The 21798-nt window shown below is 64.9% G+C and overlaps 1 protein-coding gene across 5 annotated transcripts in view; it reads left to right on the top strand.

Moving 5' to 3' along the window:
• TLN1 (talin 1) overlaps positions 1–21798 on the top strand; it is a 183152-nt gene that overhangs the window by 127066 nt on the left and 34288 nt on the right. For all 5 annotated transcript variants that reach the window (XM_039543113.1, XM_039543112.1, XM_039543115.1 and 2 more), the window contains 16 exons: positions 635–754; positions 1348–1545; positions 2965–3104; positions 5670–5763; positions 6367–6456; positions 7565–7687; positions 9339–9482; positions 10628–10789; positions 10961–11101; positions 11436–11617; positions 12446–12578; positions 13502–13603; positions 13701–13871; positions 18264–18413; positions 19901–20002; positions 20227–20346. In XM_039543113.1, the coding sequence (XP_039399047.1) occupies positions 635–754; positions 1348–1545; positions 2965–3104; positions 5670–5763; positions 6367–6456; positions 7565–7687; positions 9339–9482; positions 10628–10789; positions 10961–11101; positions 11436–11617; positions 12446–12578; positions 13502–13603; positions 13701–13871; positions 18264–18413; positions 19901–20002; positions 20227–20346 (2172 nt within the window). The remainder of the gene's footprint in view (positions 1–634; positions 755–1347; positions 1546–2964; positions 3105–5669; positions 5764–6366; positions 6457–7564; positions 7688–9338; positions 9483–10627; positions 10790–10960; positions 11102–11435; positions 11618–12445; positions 12579–13501; positions 13604–13700; positions 13872–18263; positions 18414–19900; positions 20003–20226; positions 20347–21798) is intronic.

The raw sequence follows: 21798 nt of genomic DNA, 5'->3' as shown, positions 1-21798 counted from the left end.
GGCCCAGGTGAGTGCAGGGCCCCCAGCATCCCCCCAAGCCGGGCGACCCCGAGAGCCAGCAGCGCCTGGCCCAGGTGAGTGCAGGGCCCCCAGCATCCCCCCAAGCCGGGCGACCCCGAGAGCCAGCAGCGCCTGGCCCAGGTGAGTGCAGGGCCCCCAGCATCCCCTGCCGGGCGACCCGAGAGCCAGCAGCGCCTGGCCCAGGTGAGTGCAGGGCCCCCAGCATCCCCCCAAGCCGGGCGACCCCGAGAGCCAGCAGCGCCTGGCCCAGGTGAGTGCAGGGCCCCCAGCATCCCCCCAAGCCGGGCGACCCCGAGAGCCAGCAGCGCCTGGCCCAGGTGAGTGCAGGGCCCCCAGCATCCCCCCAAGCCGGGCGACCCCGAGAGCCAGCAGCGCCTGGCCCAGGTGAGTGCGGGGCCCCTAGCGCCCTCCAGCCCAGCCACCCCGAGAGCCAGCAGCCCCCTCCAGCCCCAATCCCCAGGCACTGGTGGGCTGGAGGGTGCCCCTGGCCCCAGCAGTGGGGCTGAGGGAAGGTGCCCACCACTTACCCTCGAGGGACAGGTCTGTGGAGAAGGGGGTTCCAGGGAGGAGCAGGCATGTGCGCCTGCAATTGACTGTCCCTATCTCCCGGCAGGTGGCCAAGGCCGTGTCTCAGGCCCTGAACCGCTGCGTGAACTGCCTCCCGGGGCAGCGGGACGTGGATGCCGCCATTCGCACCGTGAGCGAGGCCAGCAAGAAGCTGCTGGCCGAGTCGGTGAGTGCAGCCAGATGAGCTGGAGATGCTCCTTGCATTCCTCCTGCCATGGGGCTGGAGCGTGATCCTTCCTTGCAGCCCTGTCCAGGAGGGCCCCCCCACCCCACGGGGGGAGCCGGCTGCTCGCTCTGACACGCGTTCCCCGAGGTTCAGCCCCACTTCCCCTCCACAGCGACACTAGACCGCAAGCTTCTCGGTGCTGTGAAGAAGTGCCCAGCCCAGGGGGTGGGGCCCCTCGCACCAGCTCACTCTGCCCTGGGCCACGTTTCAGGGGATGTTTTCAGTGGGAAGCTCCCTGAACTAGGAGCAACGTGCCCTGCTGAGCCCCCCTCTGGCCAGGCACTGCTCAGTCGCCTGAGCGGCAAGGCTGCTTTGCCAGCACAGCTACATGTTCCTGGCACGCCAGGCGGTGGCAGCGCGTGGGCGCTGACCGGCTGTCTCTGTGCTGCTGCCAGCCCCAGCTGTTGGAATCAACGTGTGCCCCATCTCTAGGGCTCCCTGCACTTCCCAGAGGGAGCAGGGCTTGGACACCTGTGGCTGTGACCTCCCCCCTCCTGTGTGTCGCCCCCCAACACCTCTGTCTCTGCTCCCAGCTCCCACCCAGCACCAAGAGCTTCCAGGAGGCACAGAGCCAGCTGAACCAGGCAGCAGCTGGCCTGAACCAGTCTGCCAACGAGTTGGTGCAGGCCTCCCGGGGCACCCCCCAGGACCTGGCCAAGTCCTCCGGCAAATTCGGGCAGGACTTCAATGAGTTCCTGGAAGCCGGCGTGGAGATGGCTGGCCAGTCCCCGGTAAGAGCAGGCGCCTTGCTGCTGACCGGCCCAGGGGGAGTTTAATGGGTGGGTGGGTTGGCGGGGGGGTTGTGGGAGCAATTGGTACAGTAGGTGTCTGGCTGGGGTGGGCTGGGTGCTGGGGCGAGCGGCTGGCTGGCTGTGCTAATTGGCAGTGGATGGCTGGGGTGTGAATGGCCGTTACAGTGGCCGGGGGTGGTTGGCTGGCTAGTCAGTGCCTGGGCTGGATGGCTGAAGAGTGTTTGGCAGATAGGTGGGATGGCTGGGGGGGTTGGTGTGGTTGGTTGGTGCAGTGGATGGCTGTGGGGTTAGCTGGCTATCCAGTGTCTGGGCCAGGTGGCTGAAGAGCCATTTGGCAGGTAGATGGGATGGTTGGCGGTTTGACATAGGTGGCTAGCTGGGTAGGGGGTTGGCATGAGCAGCTGATACAGACCGGCTGGCGAGGGGGTTGATGTGGGTGGCTGATGCAGTGGCTGGCTATGGGGGCTGATGCAGTGGTTGGCTGGAGGGCTGGCTGGGGGGACTGATGCAGTGGCTGACTTGGGGGTTGGCGTGGGGCTGATGCAGTGGCTGGCTGGGGATTGGCATGGGTGGCTGATGCAGTGGCTGGCGGGGGGGGCTGATGCAGTGGCTGGCTGGGGTTGGCGGGGCTGATGCAGTGGCTGGCTGCGGGTTAGAGTGGGTGGCTGATGCAATGGATGGCTGGGGCTGATGCAGTGGCTGGCTGGGGTTGGCGGGGCTGCTGCCGTGGCTGGGTGGGGGATTGGCCTGGGTGGCTGATGCAGTGGCTGGCTGGGGGGGCTGATGCAGTGGCTGGTTGGGGGATTGGCGTGGGTGGCTGATGCAGTGGCTGGCTGGGGGGTTAGAGTGGGTGGCTGATGCAGTGGCTGGCTGGGGGGGCTGATGCAGTGGCTGGCTGGGGGATTGGCGTGGGTGGCTGATGCAGTAGCTGGCTGGGGGGTTAGAGTGGGTGGCTGATGCAGTGGCTGGCTGGGGGATTGGCATGGGTGGCTGATGCAGTGGCTGGCTGCGGGGTTAGAGTGGGTGGCTGATGCAGTGGCTGGCTGGGGCTGATGCAGTGGCTGGTGGGGGGGGCTGATGCAGTGGCTGGCGGGGGGGGCTGATGCAGTGGCTGGCTAAGCCGTTTGGCCGTAGGTGGGATGGCTGGGGGGTTGGTGTGAGAGGCTGATGCAGTGCCTGGGCCGGACGGCAGTGTGACTGGTGGGTTAGCTGAGCTGTTTGCGGAGTTGGGAACGGGGTGGCTGGCTGGTGGTAGAGGGCACTGATGAGTTCTGATTGAATTGGGTTGAGCCTGGCAGGGGCTGCTGGGGGTGTGGGCAGGGGCAGGAGGTGTGGCTGAGCAGGGCCGGCTCTGAGTGACCTGCAGGGGTGACTGGTGGGTCTCTTGACTGGTTGCAGAATAAGGAGGCCCAAGCACAGGTGGTGTCGAACTTGAAGAGCATCTCTATGTCCTCCAGCAAGCTGCTCCTGGCCGCTAAGGCGCTCTCCGCAGACCCCACTGCCCCCAACCTCAAGAACCAGCTGGCAGCCGCTGCACGGTAGGAGTTGCCGTTCACAGTCTGGTGCCCTGCTGTCCGGCCCCATAGGGAGGGAGACGGGCGAGTGCCCGCAGTGCCAGGGCCCTCTGGCTGGGCAGTCAGGCACCCTGTGTGTATATATTGCATTTGCATCTACATAGACAGTCAGTCTGTCTTAGCCGTTGAATCACTGGGAGAAGGGCATTGTACAAGGCCACGAGCGACCAGGCAGCCCTTGCCGACGGTTGCAGTCTGCTGGCTTCATTCATCAGTGTGTCTGCTAGTGCCACGGCGGGGAGCAGGACTCTGCTCCAGGACAGCACAAGGCAGGGTCTGCACTTGCGCTTCCCACATAGACCCAACTGGCCGCTCATCAGGTTGTTTCTTCTATTTTCAGTGAGGTCTTGGTGAGGTTTTCCTTGGCAGTCATGGTTCAGGCCATCGTAACACCTAGATACACAGGCTCTGGCTTCCTGTCCCCCTCCAGGAAGCTGTTTATTGGCTGTTTTGGTGTAGTTGGAAGCAGCTCGAAACCGTCTTTTTGGTAGTAGGTTAAGTCTCCCCCTTCCACAGTCCTAGGCCGTCTCTTATGTTCGCGTTTAGGACTTCTAGGTGCCTGCAGTCCCTGTCCGGCACTGCCAGCCGGCTGTGTTCTCTGGAAATACAATGCCGGGGAGTGGTGCTGGGACGGTCACTGAAGTGGGACGGTCAGTGCTAGACCTGGGCCCTGAGGACAGACCATTGTTAGACTCCCGGAAGCTGTGTTTTTGTCCAAGTGAATCTTGAAACTGACTGCCTCACAGCAACAGGCCCACAGTCACACAACCCACTTCCGTAGGCCCAGTGACAGTTTGCACAGGAGGCTTGTGTGCCAGATCCTGTCATAGGCAGCAGGAAAATCTAGGAATACTGCACCTGTCTTCTGCTGGGCCTGGAAGCTATTCTCCGTGCCGGTGCTGAGTGCCAGCACTTCATCACCGGCACTGCAATTTGATCTGAAACCTGCTTGATCTGCACACAGGGTAGCGAGGGCGGGGGCAGTTCTGTGAAGGGTATTTGTACCTGCAGCTTAGCAGAGGCGGGGCAGTAAGTGGTGGCAAGGCAGGGATCTTGCTCAGGTGTTGGCAAGGCTGTTGCTTTTCCTCTGCTCCAGCTTTCAGGTATTTTGTTCTGCTGACTGACTCTAGATACGAAGCTGGCTCGCCATGGCTTTTCCCAGGTTCTCCAGGAGTTCAGGAGAGATGTGCCTGTTTGCATTGTTTTGGATCACCCATTTGCTTTCTGCTGCGGTGAAAGGCTGGGAGTCTCCTTCGGTTTGCAGTAGTGCTGTTTGTATTGCCGCCACCTCTCCTTCAGCCTTCCCGTCCTTATCCCGCTCTGCGGTGTGTGCCAGGTGGGCAGCACAGCTCTCTGGAGAGACTGGCTGGTGGCGCTTAGCTGAGGGCTTCTGAGCAGCACCAGCCTCTCTCATGGTGCCCTTTGCAGCTGGACATCACGTGTTCCATTCCATGATACCCTGCTCTCATCTTGCTCTGCTAGGAATGTTCACATCATCTAAAGACGCGTGAGGATATCTGAATCGCCACTTGCTTCATGTTGCTTGAGGAGTTCTGCACACTCCTAACCCAGGCAGGGAGTGTGGGTCTTGTAACAACCTCCTAGGAGAGACTTGGTGGCAGCTTGTCAATGGTTTTGTGAACCGCAGTAAGCTGCTTTGGTAGAGACGCCGTGCGGGATCCCAGTGTTCTAGCAGTCGGAGAATTGCATCCAGCTGGGCCATTTTGCTCATCCAGTGAGGGTTTAATTGGTGCTCACAGTAGGGATGGTTACTCCAGCTTTGGGAAGGACTGGCCAATGCTGACGATGTGGGAAGTGGATGATGGCCTGTGCTGGTGGGCCTGAGCAGTCTTGCTTCCATCTGGCAGAATGAAAAGTACCCCATTGTTCTGGATCATGGGTGAGGTGAAGGCCATGGAGCGAAGCCCACTTTGCTCTGACCCTGTATCCCCAGATCTCCAACATAGAGGGCTGGTTGGGGGAGCTTACAAAGAACATTTTGGGTTTGCACACATTCACCGCTCTGAAATGCCCGACCCTGTGTCCCAGAGATGTGAGTTCAATGGAGCAGTCCCGCCTCAGCCAAGTCTGCTCTGACGTACGTGGCCACAGCCAGTTTGCTCTGCGTAGAGCAGCTCACAAGGTGATGACTTTTACTGTGAGGCGGCTGGCAGAAAGGGAACTGACGTGTCTCCTGCAGGCAGGTTCTGGCTGCGATGTGCTTGGGTGCTGGGGACTGGACAATGCAAAGCTTAGCAAACAGTGCAGGATTTTCAGGCATGGGCCCCTCTGTGTGAGGCCGAGGCCAGGCCTGACATCTGTGGGGCCCAGTCAGGTCTGGAGCTGCCCGGAGCTTATCCTGATCCAGTCTCTTCACTGTGGTGCTGCAGTGCCTCCTGCTGCGAGAGGCTGGGAGCTCCCCACAGGCAGGATTCCTGCCTCCGCAACCTGCAGTGCCCCTGCTGGTGGTGCTGGGTCGGTGGTGGTGGAGGCAGCCCCTGAGTGTCTCTCCTCTGTTTGTTTTTGCAGAGCCGTTACCGACAGCATTAACCAGCTGATCACAATGTGCACCCAGCAGGCTCCAGGCCAGAAGGAATGTGACAACGCCTTGCGGGAGCTGGAGGTGAGGGGCCGCTCGAGGCAGGGGACGCGCTGGGAGAGCTGGGGGTGGCAGGGGGGCCGCCCGAGGCAGGGGACGTGCTGGCGGCAGCCCGAGGCAGGGGACACGCTGGGAGAGCTGGGGGGCCGCTCGAGGCAGGGGACTGGCGGGGAGAGCTGGGGGTGGCAGGGGACACGCTGGGAGAGCTGGGGGTGGCAGGGGGGCCGCCCGAGGCAGGGGACACGCTGGGAGAGCTGCGGGTGGCAGGGGACACACTGGGAGAGCTGCGGGTGGCAGGGGACGCGCTGGGAGAGCTGGGGGTGGCAGGGGACACGCTGGGAGAGCTGGGGGTGGCAGGGGGGCCCCCGAGGCCCCCGAGGCAGGGGACACACTGGGAGAGCTGGGGGTGGCGGGGGGGCTGCCCAAGGCAGGGGACACGCTGGGAGAGCTGGGGGTGGTGCGGAGCATGGGATCCCTGAGTCCTTCCTGCTGGAAGAGGTTGTACTAGTGATCACACTTGGGGGGCCTGGCTGGGGCTCTGAACAGTCAGGAATGGAGGATGAGGGGGGACTTTCAGCTTCACTGTTCTGTCCCCCGCTGCTCGCTCTGACATGTCTCCCCCTGCAGACGGTGCGGGAGCTGCTGGAGAACCCCACCCAGGCTGTCAACGACATGTCCTACTTCAACTGCCTGGACAGCGTCATGGAGAACTCCAAGGTGAGGTTGGGGACATGGAGGCACAGGGGGAACATGGTGCGTGGGTGGAGCTGGATCGGGGATGGGGACGGGACGGGACAGGTGATTCGGGGGCTGGGGCTTGGCGGGGACGGTAGGTATTTGGGAAGGCCCTTTGTGTTGGTCGCTCCCAGTGGGTTTCCCACTCCCTTCTGCCTGCCGGGTGCAGTGACTTGCTCTCACCCTATGTCCATGCATCTGCCATTTCACCCGTGCTGGCTCTGCCTGTCCCTCTCTAGGCCTTGCCCAAGGGAGTGCTCCAGGGGCTCGGGCTCTTGTGCAGAGACCAACCCCTCCAGGATTCTGGCCCTTCGTGGCCTGGGCCAGCCGCAAGGCAGGGCAGGCTTTTCTCCTGTTCTCCTCTGTCGGTGTCTGGGGCCTCCCCTGCCCTGTGCTCCTGGGTGCCCGGACCCCTTCCACCCATTGAACATAGGGTCTGGGCTGCTGGTCCCATGGCCTGGCTCAGCTCCGGGGCAGGGACGCCTTTTCCTCTGGGTGGCCTGCACGTCTCTGTCGGGGCATCTTGTCCCCGCGGTTCCCCGAAGTGCCCGCAGTGTGCCTGGGACCTGCCCACCACGCAGTGCAGGGGGCGATAGGACCTCTGCCGAGAAGTTTGTGCCGAAGGCCTAGCTCTCCTCCTGGGCCTTCACAGCCCCGCACCAACAGGCTGGTTCCCATCAGGGCACAAGGGGAGACGGTCTGGCCTCCCAGAGCAGCGGAGAGGTTTGTGGGAGAGCAGCCAGGCAGGCTGCTGGCTCACAGGCACGAGAGCGGGTGAGTGGGGCTAGCTGAAGGGGAGGGGAGGAAGCCTGAGCTTGATGCCCTTGAGGTGGGTAGCCGGGGGGGGGGGGTGGGGGGGGTAGCCAGAGCAGGACCCAGGGCCATGGTATGAGCAGTGTGAGTGGAGGGAGGCTGCAGGAGCCAAGGTGGGTGGTGCTGAGAGGCTGGACAATGGGGATGCGGCTAAATCTTTGACACAGCAGGGGGCAGCGTGTCTGTCTGTCTCTCCGTCCACCCCGCCGAGCCGTCTCCTGCTCCCTCGCGGGGGCTCTGGGGGGTTTCTGTCCCTGGACACCTCTCACTCCTGCAGGTCCTGGGCGAAGCCATGGCTGGAATATCCCAGCATGCCAAGAACAGCAAACTGCCCGAGTTCGGGGAGTCGATCAGCACAGCCTCCAAGGCGCTCTGCGGCTTCACAGAGGCGGCGGCTCAGGTGAGAGAGACCCCAGCCCAGCCCAGCCTTCGGCCTCAGCCCCTCACAACAGCCCTGGGGCTGGCTGCCAGAGACCCCGTCCCTGCACTGCCACTGTGTGCCCCAGAGCCCTTCCCTGAACTGCCAATATATAGTATATAATCTATTGGGCAGGTAGGAGAGATGGCTCAGGGGTTTGAGCATTGGCCTGCTAAACCCAGGGTTGTGAGTTCAATCCTTGAGGGGGCCACTTAGGGATCTGGGGCAAAAATCAGCACTTGGTCCTGCTAGCAAAGGCAGGGGGCTGGACTCAATGACTTTTCAGGGTCCCTTCCAGTTCTAGGAGATCAGTATATCTCCTATTATATTTATTTTAAACCTGTCCCCTCAGCGCCATCCCCCAGAGCCCCTCCCAGCCCTGCCTCACCCCCCTACCCCTCCCCTCTGCGCCATCCCCCAGAGCCCCTCCCAGCCCTGCCTCACCCCCCACCCCTCCACTCTGCACCACCCCACAGCCCCTCCCCCTGCTGCCTCACCCCCACCCCTCCCCTCTGCACCACCCCAGAGCCCCTCCCAGCCCTGTCTCACCCCCAGAGCCCCTCCTGTACTGCCTCACCCCCAGAGCCCCTCCTCCTCTGCGCTGCCCCAGAGCCCCTCCCTGCACTGCCTCGCCCCCCAGAGCCCCTCCTCCTGCTGCCTTGCCCCCCACCCCTCCCCTCTGCACCATCCCCCAGAGCCCCTCCCTGCCCTGCCTCACCCCCACCCCTCCCCTCTGCACCACCCCACAGCCCCTCCCCTGCTGCCTCACCCCCCCCTCCCCTCTGCACCACCCACAGAGCCCCTCCCAGCCCTGCCTCACCCCCAGAGCCCCTCCCTGTACTGCCTCACCCCCCCAGAGCCCCTCCCCTCAGCGCAGCCCCAGAGCCCCTCCCTGCACTGCCTCGCCCCAGAGCCCCTCCTCCTGCTGCCTTGCCCCCACCCCTCCCTCTGCACCATCCCCAGAGCCCCTCCCTGCCCTGCCTCACCCCCCACCCCTCCCCTCTGCGCTGCCCCAGAACCCCTCCCTGCCCAGCCTCACCCCCCCAGAGCCCCTCCCTGCCCTGCCTCACCCCCCACCCCTCCTCTGCGCTGCCCCAGAACCCCTCCCTGCCCAGCCTCACCCCCAGAGCCCCTCCCTGCACTGCCTCACCCCACCCCTCCACTCTGCGCCATCCCCAAGAGCCCCTCACTAGGCTGCCTCACCCCCAGAGCCTCACCCCTGCTGCCTCACCCCCACCCTTCCCCTCTGCACCATCCCGAGTCCCTCCCCGCTGCCTCATCCTTCACCCCCACCCCTCCTCTGCGCCATCTCCCAGAGCCCCTCCCTGCACTGCCTCACCCCCAGAGCCCCTCCCTTCTGCCTTGCCCCACACCCCTCCCCTCTGCACCATCCACCCGAGCCCTCCCTTCACTGCCTCGCCCCCCACCCTCCCCTCTGTGCCCGTGCCCCAGAGCCCCTCCCCCGGCTGCCTCACCCCGACCCTCTGACCGTTTCCCGGAGCCCCACCCCGGCAGCAACACCCCCACCAGGCGGTCCCCAAGAGCCCCTCCCTGCACTGCCTCACCCCCGACTCCTAGGCCTGTCGGGCCCTGGTGCTGTTCCCAACTTCTCTCCTCTCTCTGGTGCTCCCAGGCTGCCTATCTGGTGGCTGTTTCGGACCCTAACAGCCAGGCCGGACAGCAGGGCCTAGTGGACCCCACCCAGTTTGCCAGAGCCAACCAAGCGATCCAGATGGCCTGCCAGAACCTGGTGGACCCGGCCTGCACGCAGTCCCAGGTGAGTGAGGGCGCTGGGACGAAGCGGGCTGTCTGGGCACCAGGCTCCCTCCTGCGCTCACAGGCGGGGAACGTAGGAGCAGCTGGAAGGGCCGAGTCCTGGGCATGGCATGGCACCAGCCCTGGGGGTTTGCAGCTGGGAGGCTGAGCCCAGTGTGGTGGCTGGGGCCAGAGCCAAGCTAGCTAATGACACGGCTGCAGGCGCTTCCTGCTGAAAGTGCTGGGCATGGGTCCCTGCTGGCTGAGCCAGGCCCTGTCTGTCGCCTGGGGTTTGATGGGGCTGTGGCAATGGGCTCTCCAGGCACCTCCTGGCCCCACTTTGTGTGGGGCTGGTCCAGGAGCGGGTGCTGGGTGAGCCCTCTGGTCCTGCTCTGTGGGGTGGGGGAGCAGGGTGCAGGGAGTCCCTGCTCTGGCGGAGGAGCAGGGCGCAGGGGGATGGGCAGCGGTGAGGCAGGGGGTGCAGAGAGGCCCCTCTCCCCCAGTGGAAGGAGGGGTTGGAGCTGGGATCTAGGGCTGGACAGGATGGCGTGTAACCCCTGCCCCTCTCTGGGGTGGGGGGGCATGCCCTGCTCTCGGGGGGAGAGAAGGCAGGGATGAGGCAGGGGGTGCAGGAGGTCCCCTCTCCCCCGGTGGTAGGAGGGGTTGGACCTGGGATTTAGGGCTGGACAGGATGGCGTGTGACCCCGGCCCCTTGGGGCAGGGGGGCATGCCCTGCTCTCAGGGGGGAGAGAAGGCAGGGGTGAAACAGGGGGTGCAGGAGGTCCCCTCTCCCCCAGTGGCAGGAGGGGTTGGAGCTGGGATCTAGGGCTGGACAGGATGGCGTGTAACCCCTGCCCCTCTCTGGGGTGGGGGGGCATGCCCTGCTCTCAGGGGGCGAGAGCAGGCAGGGATGAGGCAGGGCGTGCAGGAGGTCCCCTCTCCCCCAGTGGAAGGAGGGGTTGGAGCTGGGATTTAGGGCTGGACAGGATGGTGTGTGACCCCTGCTCCTTTCTGGGGCGGGGGGGGCATGCCCTGCTCTCCGGGGGGAGAGAAGGCAGGGGTGAGGCAGGGGGTGCAGGAGGTCCCCTCTCCCCCGGTGGCAGGAGGGGTTGGAGCTGGGATCTAGGGCTGGACAGGATGGCGTGTGACCCCGGCCCCTCTCTGCAGGTGCTGTCGGCCGCCACCATCGTAGCCAAGCACACCTCGGCCCTGTGCAACACCTGCCGCCTGGCCTCCTCCCGCACCGCTAACCCTGTCGCCAAGCGCCAGTTCGTCCAGTCCGCCAAGGAGGTGGCCAACAGCACAGCCAACCTGGTCAAGAGCATCAAGGTACCTCTCTGCCCCCTGGCAATGTGCCGGCGTGGGAGAGAAGCATCCCCCTCTTGGCTGGCTGCTCAGGGCGTCCCCAGCGACCGCACTGGGGAGTGGGCAGCTGGGGGTGCAGCAGGGCTGGCGTCTGGGCCCATTGCAGTAACCAGCTGGTCTCTCCCGCTGCCTTAGGCGCTAGACGGAGCCTTTAACGAGGACAACCGGGAGCGATGCCGGGCAGCCACTGCCCCCCTCATTGAGGCCGTGGATAACCTGACGGCCTTCGCCTCCAACCCGGAGTTCGCCACCATCCCAGCCCAGATCAGCCCTGAGGTGAGAGCCGCCACGGGGCCCTGCACAGGGCTAGCAGCCACGGAGGGAGTGTCAGGGACTGCTCCTTCCTAGCTCAGGCAGCGGAGGAGGGAAGCATGGGCCAGGCGAGAGCCCTAGGCCCTGGGGGGGTGGGATTGAGGTGGCTTCCTGGATCAGGTGTGTGGGCAGAGGGATGGGGCAGGTCTTGGGGAACTGGAGGGGGATATGGGGAGAGGGTGATGAGGTCAGATATGGGGGAATCGGAGTGGGAGGGGAGATTGCCAAACACAGGGGGCCTTGGGCGCAGGGAGCAGGCAGTGCCTCTGGATCAGAGGCCATTCTCTCTCCCTGGCAGGGTCGCAGAGCCATGGAGCCCATCATCACCTCTGCCAAGACCATGCTGGAGAGCTCGGCAGGCCTCATCCAGACGGCCCGCTCTCTGGCTGTCAACCCCAAGGACCCGCCCAAGTGGTCGGTGCTGGCCGGTCACTCCCGCACGGTCTCCGATTCCATCAAGAAGCTGATCACCAACATGCGGTGAGTGCAGGCCGATCGCTGGGGTCTCACCTCTGGGGTCTGCTCTCCTCTCAGCTGTCCAGCGCTGCCTGTCGTCCCCCCAGACCACTTCCCAGAGCTGCGGGCTGGGCTGGGGATCCTGGGCCAGAGCTCAGATCTCGTTTACAGGCAAAGCCTCTAGCGTGTCTTGGAAACACGCCACAAGTGGGAGGTCCGCAGGGACGTCTGCCTGGGTCTGCAGGCAGCTGGGCTCCAGAACGGGCAGCAGCCATGTTCATCTCACCGGGTGTTACTGCTGGAGCCCAGCCCAGGACTGAACGTCCTCACAAGCCATTTCCCTGCTGGGTGTCTCCATGGCGGCCGGTTGTGCACCAGGGCTGGGCATTGCCTGCCTGGGTGGCGCTGAAGCCGGGATCTGTGTGGGAGGAGATGGGGAGACTGGAGCCCAGGAAAGGGAGGGTGTGATTGGCGGTGTCACAGCAGCTGCTGGGCATGGGAGGAGGATGGCGGTGTGCTGGCCCGGAGATGGGGAGACCTGTCTGAGTGAAGTGCAGTGGTGCGTGCTGGGTTGGAGCTGGAGGAGAACCACGAACACCTCCAGTCCCACGCTCCTGTTCCTGATCCTGCACAGCAGGGCCAGGGCCATTTGTCTTGGTTCAGGACAGGCAGCTGCCCAGCAGGCAGGCCCGGGGCTGGGCTCCCCGTGGCTCTGGGAGGAGGCAGTGAAGGGATGAACAGCCTGGGGCACTGCAGTGGGTTCTCGGGGGGCCCTGGTGCCTGTACACTGCCCTGGGGGAAGCTGGGGCTGTGTCTGGGCCCGGGGGTTGCTGACCATGGGCTGTCACACAGGGATAAGGCTCCCGGGCAGCGGGAATGTGACGAGGCCATCGAGGTGCTGAACAAGTGCATGCGGGATGTGGACCAGGCCTCCCTGGCTGCCATCAGCCAGCAGCTGGCCCCCCGAGAGGGCATCTCCCAGGAGGTGAGTCTGGGGGGCAGCACGGGCCCTTTGCCTGGGGGCTCTGCACTCCCCCAGCGCAGGCTGCTCCCTGCCCCTCTCAGCCAGGGTGCCTCTGTCCCCTGCTCTTAGGGGAAAGGCCAGAGACAAGTGGCTGCCATGCTTGGGGCTGAGGCGGCTGTCTAGAGAGAGCTCCCTGCACAGCCTCACCCCCAAAATTCAGGGGCTCCCCTTCCCAGCAGGAGCCTGATGCCTGGGGAAACTGACCAAACCGCTGTTAAAATCAGCACAGAGTCTGGAAGCTGCCTTACCCCTGTGGGGCGCTGCTCCCCCAGCATTCCTGGAACCCTGCCCTGCACCTGCACCCCGTAGATCCCGGGATCTTCCCTAGATCAGATGCAGTGGCTGCTTCCTGGCTGAGCCCCTCTTTGCTGCCATGAGAGATGCTGGGATTTGGCATCACACACCAGTTCCCCGCAGCCCCTGCCTGGCTCCCCGCCCTGCGTAACTGGTGCCGGGCATCCTGCAGAGCGGATCGCACGGGGACCTGCCATTCTCTTGGGTCCCTGTCCAACTGACTCTGGGGACCAACTGCCTCCTCCTGTGTGGGGCACGTGGTCACACGCTCGTGCGCCCCAGTGATCACGTGGAGCGAGGTTCTATCGTGTAGAGCAGGCAGTGGCCATCACCAGCCTGGCTGCCCTGACATGCCAAGGGTGGGGTTTAGACAGGCCCCTAGTGGGGGATCTAACTTCTCAGCCCCCTAAACCAGCACCACTGGGATAGTCCGGTGACCAAATCACTGACACCTGCTTCTCCTGGGGCAGGCCTGTGGCCTGGGCTGTCATCCCCCTTCCCTTTCTAGGTCCTCTGGCCAGGCCCTGTGACTCCAGTGCCCAGGATCTGGGCCATGGGGCAGCCTTATTAATCGGTGTCTCCCCCCGCAGGCTTTGCACAACCAGATGATCACTGCTGTTCAGGAGATCAGCAATCTGATTGAGCCTGTGGCCAGCGCCGCCAGGGCGGAGGCCTCACAGCTGGGACACAAGGTAATGGACTGGGGCCGGGGTGTGTTGGGGCAGGAGGTTCTGGGTCTGCCGGACACGGGCACCTGGCCGTCCTGGGACTAATGCTGCTCTTCCCCAGGTGTCCCAGATGGCTCAGTACTTCGAGCCGCTCATTCTGGCCGCTGTTGGTGCTGCCTCCAAGACGCTCAACCACCAGCAGCAGATGAACCTCCTGGACCAGACCAAGACGCTGTCCGAGTCTGCCCTGCAGATGCTGTACACAGCCAAGGAGGCCGGCGGGAACCCCAAGGTGCGTGCGGTGCGGGGAGCACTCCCTGCAGAGCTGGAAGGGGGCTGCCCAAAGCAGGGTGCTGGACAGCATGTCTGAGTGTAGGGGAGATGCAACCCATCTCCAGTTGTGGGTGGGTGGGTGTGTGAGAGGGCGGTGTGCACACCTGCGGCAGGGGCCCATACAGCGTGTGTGTGAGGGCGGTGTGCACACCTGCGGCAGGGTCCCGTACGGCGTGTGTGTGAGGGCGGTGTGCACACCTGCGGCAGGGTCCCGTACAGCGTGTGTGTGAGGGCGGTGTGCACACCTGCGGCAGGGTCCCGTACGGCGTGTGTGTGAGGGCGGTGTGCGCACCTGCGGCAGGGTCCCGTACGGCGTGTGTGTGAGGGCGGTGTGCACACCTGCGGCAGGGTCCCGTACGGCGTGTGTGTGAGGGCGGTGTGCACACCTGCGGCAGGGTCCCGTACGGCGTGTGTGTGAGGGCGGTGTGCACACCTGCGGCAGGGTCCCGCACGGCGTGTGTGAGAGGGCGGTGTGCACACCTGCGGCAGGGTCCCGTACGGCGTGTGTGTGAGGGCGGTGTGCACACCTGCGGCAGGGTCCCGTACGGCGTGTGTGTGAGGGCGGTGTGCACACCTGCGGCAGGGTCCCGTACAGCGTGTGTGCATGTGTGTGTGAGGGCGGTGTGCACACCTGCAGCAGGGTCCCGTACAGCGTGTGTGTGGGTGTGTGTGAGGGCGGTGTGCGCACCTGCAGCAGGGTCCCGTACAGCGTGTGTGAGGGCGGTGTGCACACCTGCGGCAGGGTCCCGTACGGCGTGTGTGTGAGGGCGGTGTGCGCACCTGCGGCAGGGTCCCGTACGGCGTGTGTGTGAGGGCGGTGTGCACACCTGCGGCAGGGTCCCGAACGGCGTGTGTGTGAGGGGGGTGTGCACATCTGCAGCAGAGTCCCGTACGGCGTGTGTGAGGGGGGTGTGCGCACCTGCAGCAGGGTCCCGAACGGCGTGTGTGTGAGGGGGGTGTGCACATCTGCAGCAGAGTCCCGTACGGCGTGTGTGAGAGGGCGGTGTGCACACCTGCGGCAGGGTCCCGTACGGCGTGTGTGTGAGGGCGGTGTGCACACCTGCGGCAGGGTCCCGTACGGCGTGTGTGTGACGGCGGTGTGCACACCTGCGGCAGGGTCCCGCACGGCGTGTGTGAGAGGGCGGTGTGCACACCTGCGGCAGGGTCCCGTACGGCGTGTGTGTGAGGGCGGTGTGCACACCTGCGGCAGGGTCCCGTACGGCGTGTGTGTGCGGGGGGTGTGCGCACCTGCGGCAGGGTCCCGTACGGCGTGTGTGAGGGCGGTGTGCACACCTGCGGCAGGGTCCCGTACGGCGTGTGTGTGAGGGGGGTGTGCACACCTGCGGCAGGGTCCTGTACGGCGTGTGTGAGGGGGGTGTGCGCACCTGCAGCAGGGTCCCGAACGGCGTGTGTGTGAGGGGGGTGTGCACATCTGCGGCAGGGTCCCGTGACGGGCGTGTGAGGGCGGTGTGCACACCGCGGCAGGGTCCCGTGACGGGCGTGTGTGTGAGGGCGGTGTGCACACCTGCGGCAGGGTCCCGTACGGCGTGTGTGAGGGCGGTGTGCGCACCCGCGGCAGGGTCCCGTACGGCGTGTGTGTGAGGGCGGTGTGCACACCTGCGGCAGGGTCCCGTACGGCGTGTGTGAGGGTGGTGTGCACACCTGCGGCAGGGTCCCGTACGGCGTGTGTGTGAGGGCGGTGTGCACACCTGCGGCAGGGTCCCGTACGGCGTGTGTGTGAGGGCGGTGTGCACACCTGCGGCAGGGTCCCGTACGGCGTGTGTGTGAGGGCGGTGTGCGCACCTGCGGCAGGGTCCCGTACGGCGTGTGTGTGAGGGCGGTGTGCGCACCTGCGGCAGGGTCCCGTACGGCGTGTGTGAGGGCGGTGTGCGCACCTGCGGCAGGGTCCCGTACGGCGTGTGTGAGGGCGGTGTGCGCACCTGCGGCAGGGGCCCGTACGGCGTGTGGGAGGGCGGTGTGCACACCTGCGCGCACCTGCGGCAGGGTCCCGTACGGCGTGTGTGAGGGCGGTGTGCACACCTGCGGCAGGGTCCCGTACGGCGTGTGTGTGAGGGCGGTGTGCACACCTGCGGCAGGGTCCCGTACGGCGTGTGTGAGGGCGGTGTGCACACCTGCGGCAGGGTCCCGTACGGCGTGTGTGTGAGGGCGGTGTGCACACCTGCGGCAGGGTCCCGTACGGCGTGTGTGTGAGGGGGGTGTGCACACCTGCAGCAGGGTCCCATACAGCGTGTGTGTGAGGGCGGTGTGCACACCTGCGGCAGGGTCCCGTACGGCGTGTGTGTGAGGGCGGTGTGCGCACCCGCGGCAGGGTCCCGTACGGCGTGTGTGTGAGGGCGGTGTGCACACCTGCGGCAGGGTCCCGTACGGCGTGTGTGTGAGGGGGGTGTGCGCACCCGCGGCCGTGTGCCGTCCGGCGGGTGTGTGAGGGCGGTGTGCTCACCTGCGGCAGGGTCCCGTACGGCGTGTGTGTGAGGGGTGTGTGCACACCTGCGGCAGGGTCCCGTACGGCGTGTGTGTGAGGGGGGTGTGCACACCTGCGGCAGGGTCCCGTACGGCGTGTGTGTGAGGGGGGTGTGCGCACCTGCGGCAGGGTCCTGTACGGCGTGTGTGAGGGCGGTGTGCACACCTGCGGCAGGGTCCCGTACGGCGTGTGTGTGAGGGCGGTGTGCACACCTGCGGCAGGGTCCCGTACGGCGGGTGTGAGGGTGGTGTGCGCACCTGCAGTAGGGTCCCGTACGGCGTGGGTGAGAGGGGGGTGTGCGCACCAGCGGCAGGGTCCCGGACGGGGTGTGTGTGTGAGGGGGTGCGCACCTGCGGCAGGGTCCCGTACGGCGTGTGTGAGGGCGGTGTGCGCACCCGCGGCAGGGTCCCGCACGGGCGTGTGTGCGTGAGGGCGGTGTGCTCACCTGCTGCAGGGTCCCGTGACGGGCGTGTGTGAGGGGGTGTGCGCACCTGCGGCAGGGTCCCGCACGGGCGCGTGTGCGTGAGGGGGTGTGCGCACCTGCGGCAGGGTCCCGTACGGCGTGTGTGTGAGGGCGGTGTGCACACCTGCGGCAGGGTCCTGTACGGCGTGTGTGTGAGGGCGGTGTGCGCACCTGCGGCAGGGTCCCGTACGGCGTGTGTGTGAGGGCGGTGTGCGCACCTGCGGCAGGGTCCCGTACGGCGTGTGTGTGAGGGCGGTGTGCGCACCTGCGGCAGGGTCCCGTACGGCGTGTGTGAGGGCGGTGTGCACACCTGCAGTAGGGTCTCGTACGGCGTGGGTGTGAGGGTGGTGTGCGCACCCGCGGCAGGGTCCCGTACGGCGTGTGTGTGAGGGCGGTGTGCGCACCTGCGGCAGGGTCCCGTACGGCGTGTGCGTGAGGGCGGTGTGCACACCTGGGGCAGGGTCCCGTACGGCGTGTGTGTGAGGGGGGTGTGCACACCTGCGGCAGGGTCCCGTACGGCGTGTGTGTGAGGGCGGTGTGCACACCTGCAGCAGGGTCCCGTACAGCGTGTGTGTGGGTGTGTGTGAGGGTGGTGTGCGCACCTGCAGCAGGGTCCCGTACAGCGTGTGTGTGAGGGCGGTGTGCACACCTGCAGTAGGGTCCCGTACAGCGTGTGTGTGGGTGTGTGCGTGTGTAGCAGAGGTGCCATCCCTGTGCACTCCCCCACAGTGAAGTGCACCACTGCAGCAGCTGTGCCTCAGTTTCCCCAGTGGACACTTCAGCACACGTAGCTTCGCCCCCCTGGCCCAGTCACTGGGAGACCAGCCCAGTCTGGCAGAGTCCCCAAGTAGAAGTCCAACATAAACACGAACCAAAGGAATCCCCAGCCCTGCTGGGCCCAGCTTTCATCAGGCAGGCCCCAGCTGCAGCCTGCCTGTGGGTTCCTGGTAGCAAAGCGAACTAACAGGCAGGGTCAGCCCTTCGGTCAGCTGCTGGCCCAGCCAGACTGCTCTTCTTCCTGGTCACTGCCCAGCCCTTAGAGCCAGCTCCCCTCTTTTATCACCCCCTCCACGCCAGACAGCTCATGCAGGGGCAAGGAGCAATCGGTGGAGCGCACCACGACTTGTTAATCCTTCCTGGCCCGTGCGAGGCTCACGCGCTGCACTGGTGTGTGATTTCAGGGACGTGTGCCAGGTGAGAGCCTGTGCGGGGGTGGTGTGCACTTGTGCAGGGCAGCCCAAAGCAGGGGCGACGAGTGTGTGTAACACGATGGTGGGCTGTGTGCACGTGAGGCGACCAAGGAGGGTTCCGTGAGCACAGGCCCAAGTGCTTCTGGTTGCCGGGTCTCATCTGCCACCGTGTCCTGCCGGTGGCTGCCTCGGCCTGACTCAGGCCTGTGCTTGCAGCAAGCCGCACACACGCAGGAGGCACTGGAAGAGGCTGTGCAGATGATGAAGGAAGCTGTGGAGGACCTGACCACCACTCTCAATGAGGCTGCCAGCGCTGCCGGGGTCGTCGGGGGCATGGTGGACTCCATCACCCAGGCCATAAACCAGGCAAGGGGGAGCATAGAATGCACAGCGAGGGGCCACGGGGAGGGGAGGGGAGGGGAGGGATTGGCCTGAGCAAGGACGGTGCTATTTCCTGATGGCTGCCATCTTGTGCCCTAGAATCCAGGGACTTTTGCCCACAGGCTCAGGGATAAAGTGCTGGGTATATTTGAGGTCCCTGCCTCCTCCATCCCGTGGAACGAGATGGGCTCATCTCAGGCACCACTCCTTTCCCAGCAGAGCCCTGAGAGCAGTTAAAGGACTGGAAAACGTACCTTAGTGTACGTGTACACAGCCCGCGGCAGCAAGTGTCCCAGCCTGGGTCAACAGATGTGGGCTAGTGGGGCTCGCCCTTGCGCCCGACAAATCGCTGTGTCGGCAGCTTCGAAGCTGGGGCAGGAGCTTGGGCTTTGAGTGGCAGGTGGGCCCAAGCCACAGCTTGAGTGCTGTCCACGCAGCTCTGTCTAGAGCAGCGGTTCTCAAATTGATTGGATTGTGCCCCCCTTCTTCCTGTCTGTAGTTACTTCCACCTGCTCCCGCCACACAAGTACATGCCCGGCTGCCCTGCTCTGAAGGCAGAGTGGAGAGCACCCAGCTCTGAAGGCAGTGCTACCGCCAGCAGCAGCGCAGAAGTACGGGTGGCATGCTATGGTATTGCCACCCTTCTCCACTGCTCAGAGCTGGGTGCCCGGCCAGCAGCTGCTGCTCTCCAGCCGCCCAGCTCTGAAGGCAGCGCGGCTTCTCATGCCCCCCCAGAATACATTCTGCGCCCCCGGCTTGAGAAGTTCTGGTCTAGAGCACCACCACGAGCCCTGCCAACCCAAATCCACAACCAACCCAGGCAGGGAGGCCTGCTCCCGCGGGCTGTGCACATTCCCGTAGTGAAAGGCTCCAGGACTCAATCTGTTTACTTAGCAAAGGGAAGGTGAAGGGGTGACTGGACCCCAAAGGGCTCTTCAGTCAAGCCAGGAAAAGTCTAACACGATCCCGTGTCTGGAAGTTGAAGCAGGACAAATTCAGATGAAACGAGGGCTACGGTTTAATGGGGAGAATAATTAACCATTGGAACAACTTACCCAGGGGAGTGGTGGATTCTCCATCATCAACACCCATTAACTCAAGATCAGATGGTTTTCTAGGTGATGGGCTCTGGGAATTGTTTTAGGGCAGGTCCCTGGCCTGTGCTGTGCTGGAGGTCAGGCTGGATGATCACAATGGTCCCGTCTGGCCTTGGAACCTACGAACCTCACACTCGGCTGTGACCCCAGCACTGAGCGTGGTTGGAATGAGGAGGGGGCCATGCACGCTGCTGTCCGGAGCAGGTTGCCCATGGTACCCAGTGGCACAGTCCCGGAAGGGCATGTTCGGGGGAGCCTTTGGAGAAGTGTGGTGGCAGGCCCAGGCTGGGGCCCTGTGGGACCCTGCCTGCCACGGGGGGCTCAGGGAGGAGGGGAGCAGGCTGAATCCCATTAATGGCTCGCTCTCTCTGGCAGCTGGATGAGGGACCCATGGGGGAGCCGGAGGGGACCTTTGTGGATTACCAGACTACCATGGTCAAGACAGCCAAGGCCATTGCAGTGACGGTACAGGAGATGGTGAGTGTTGGGGGCAGACAGTGACTTCTGGGCCTCCCCATTACACCCCCTCTGTGTCTGGGAAGGATGGCGGTGGCCGCGTGCAGCCTTGCCGCCCGAGTCCCTGCAAGGCCTTCTCCAGGGACGCGAGGGCAGCACCGGCCTGGCTCGCTGCTGCTGCAGGGCCGGCAAGGCCAGCGGTTCCTGGGTGTGACGGGCCCTTCTCACTCCCCCTCTGCCTGCAGGTCACCAAATCCACCACCAACCCGGACGAGCTGGGCACGCTGGCCAACCAGCTCACCAGCGACTACGGGCAGCTGGCTCACCAGGCCAAACCTGCTGCCATCACCGCCGAGAACGATGAGGTGAGGGGTGCCGGGGGGCAGCGTGGGGGCCTCCCACTGGGGCGCTGGGATCTCTCACTGGGGGCTGGAGGGGGGCAATGGGCAGCGCTGGGATCTCTCATTGGGGGCTGGAGGGGGCAATGGGCAGCGCTGGGATCTCCCATTGGGGGCTGGAGGGGGGCAATGGGCAGCGCTGGGATCTCTCCCTGGGGGATGGAGGGGGGCAATGGGCAGCGCTCGGATCTCTCATTGGGGGATGAAGGGGGGCAATGGGCAGCTCTGGGATCTACCACTGGGGGCTGGAGGGGGGCAATGGGCAGCGCTGGGATCTCTCATTGGGGGCTGGAGGGGGGCAATGGGCAGCGCTGGGATCTCCCATTGGGGGCTGGAGGGGGGCAATGGGCAGCGCTGGGATCTCCCATTGGGGGCTGGAGGGGGGCAATGGGCAGCGCTGGGATCTCCCATTGGGGGCTGGAGGGGGGCAATGGGTAGCGCTGGGATCTCTTGGTAAATAGTACAATGGGTCAATGGTATGATATAATCTTTTCCAGAGGGTTTGGCTGGAGAGTCTTGCCCGCATGCTCGGGGTTCAGCTGACCGCCATATTTGGGGTCGGGAAGGAATTTTCCTCCAGGGAAGATTGGCAATGGCCCTGGAGGTTTTTCGCCTTCCTCCGAAGCATGGGGCAGGGGTCGCTTGCTAAGGAGTGGGTGGATCGGCTTATGTGGCCTGCATCTTGCAGGAGGTCAGACTAGATGATCATAATGGTCCCTTCTGATCTTGAATTCTATGATTCTATGATTCTCACTGGGGGCTGGAGGGGGGCAATGGGCAGCGCTGGGATCTCTCATTGGGGGCTGGACGGGGGCAATGGGCAGCGCTGGGATCTCTCACTGGGGCTGGAGGGGGCAATGGGCAGCGCTGGGATCACTCACTGGGGCTGGAGGGGGCAATGGGCAGCGCTGGGATCACTCACTGGGGCTGGACGGGGCAATGGGCAGCACTGGGATCTCTCACTGGGGGCTGGAGGGGGGCAATGGGCAGCGCTGGGATCTCTCACTGGGGGCTGGAGGGGGCAATGGGCAGCGCTGGGATCACTCACTGGGGCTGGACGGGGCAATGGGCAGCGCTGGGATCACTCACTGGGGCTGGACGGGGCAATGGGCAGCGCTGGGATCGCTCACTGGGGGCTGGAGGGGGGCAATGGGCAGCGCGGGGGTCTCCCCTTGGGGGCTGGAGGGGGCAATGGGCAGCGCTGGGATCTCTCACTGGGGGCTGGAGGGGGGCAATGGGCAGCGCTGGGATCTCTCACTGGGGCTGGACGGGGCAATGGGCAGCGCTGGGATCTCCCATTGGGGCCTGGAGGGGGTAATGGGCAGTGCTGGGATCTCTCACTGGGGGCTGGAGGGGGGCAATGGGCAGCACTGGGATCTCTCACTGGGGGCTGGAGGGGGGCAATGGGCAGCGCTGGGA

This window comes from Mauremys reevesii, linkage group 6, assembly GCF_016161935.1.
Source record: "Mauremys reevesii isolate NIE-2019 linkage group 6, ASM1616193v1, whole genome shotgun sequence".
In the NCBI taxonomy this organism is placed as follows: domain Eukaryota; kingdom Metazoa; phylum Chordata; order Testudines; family Geoemydidae; genus Mauremys; species Mauremys reevesii.
The sequence above is the reverse complement of the archived record's forward strand: the minus strand, read 5'-3'. Positions and strand labels throughout refer to the sequence as shown.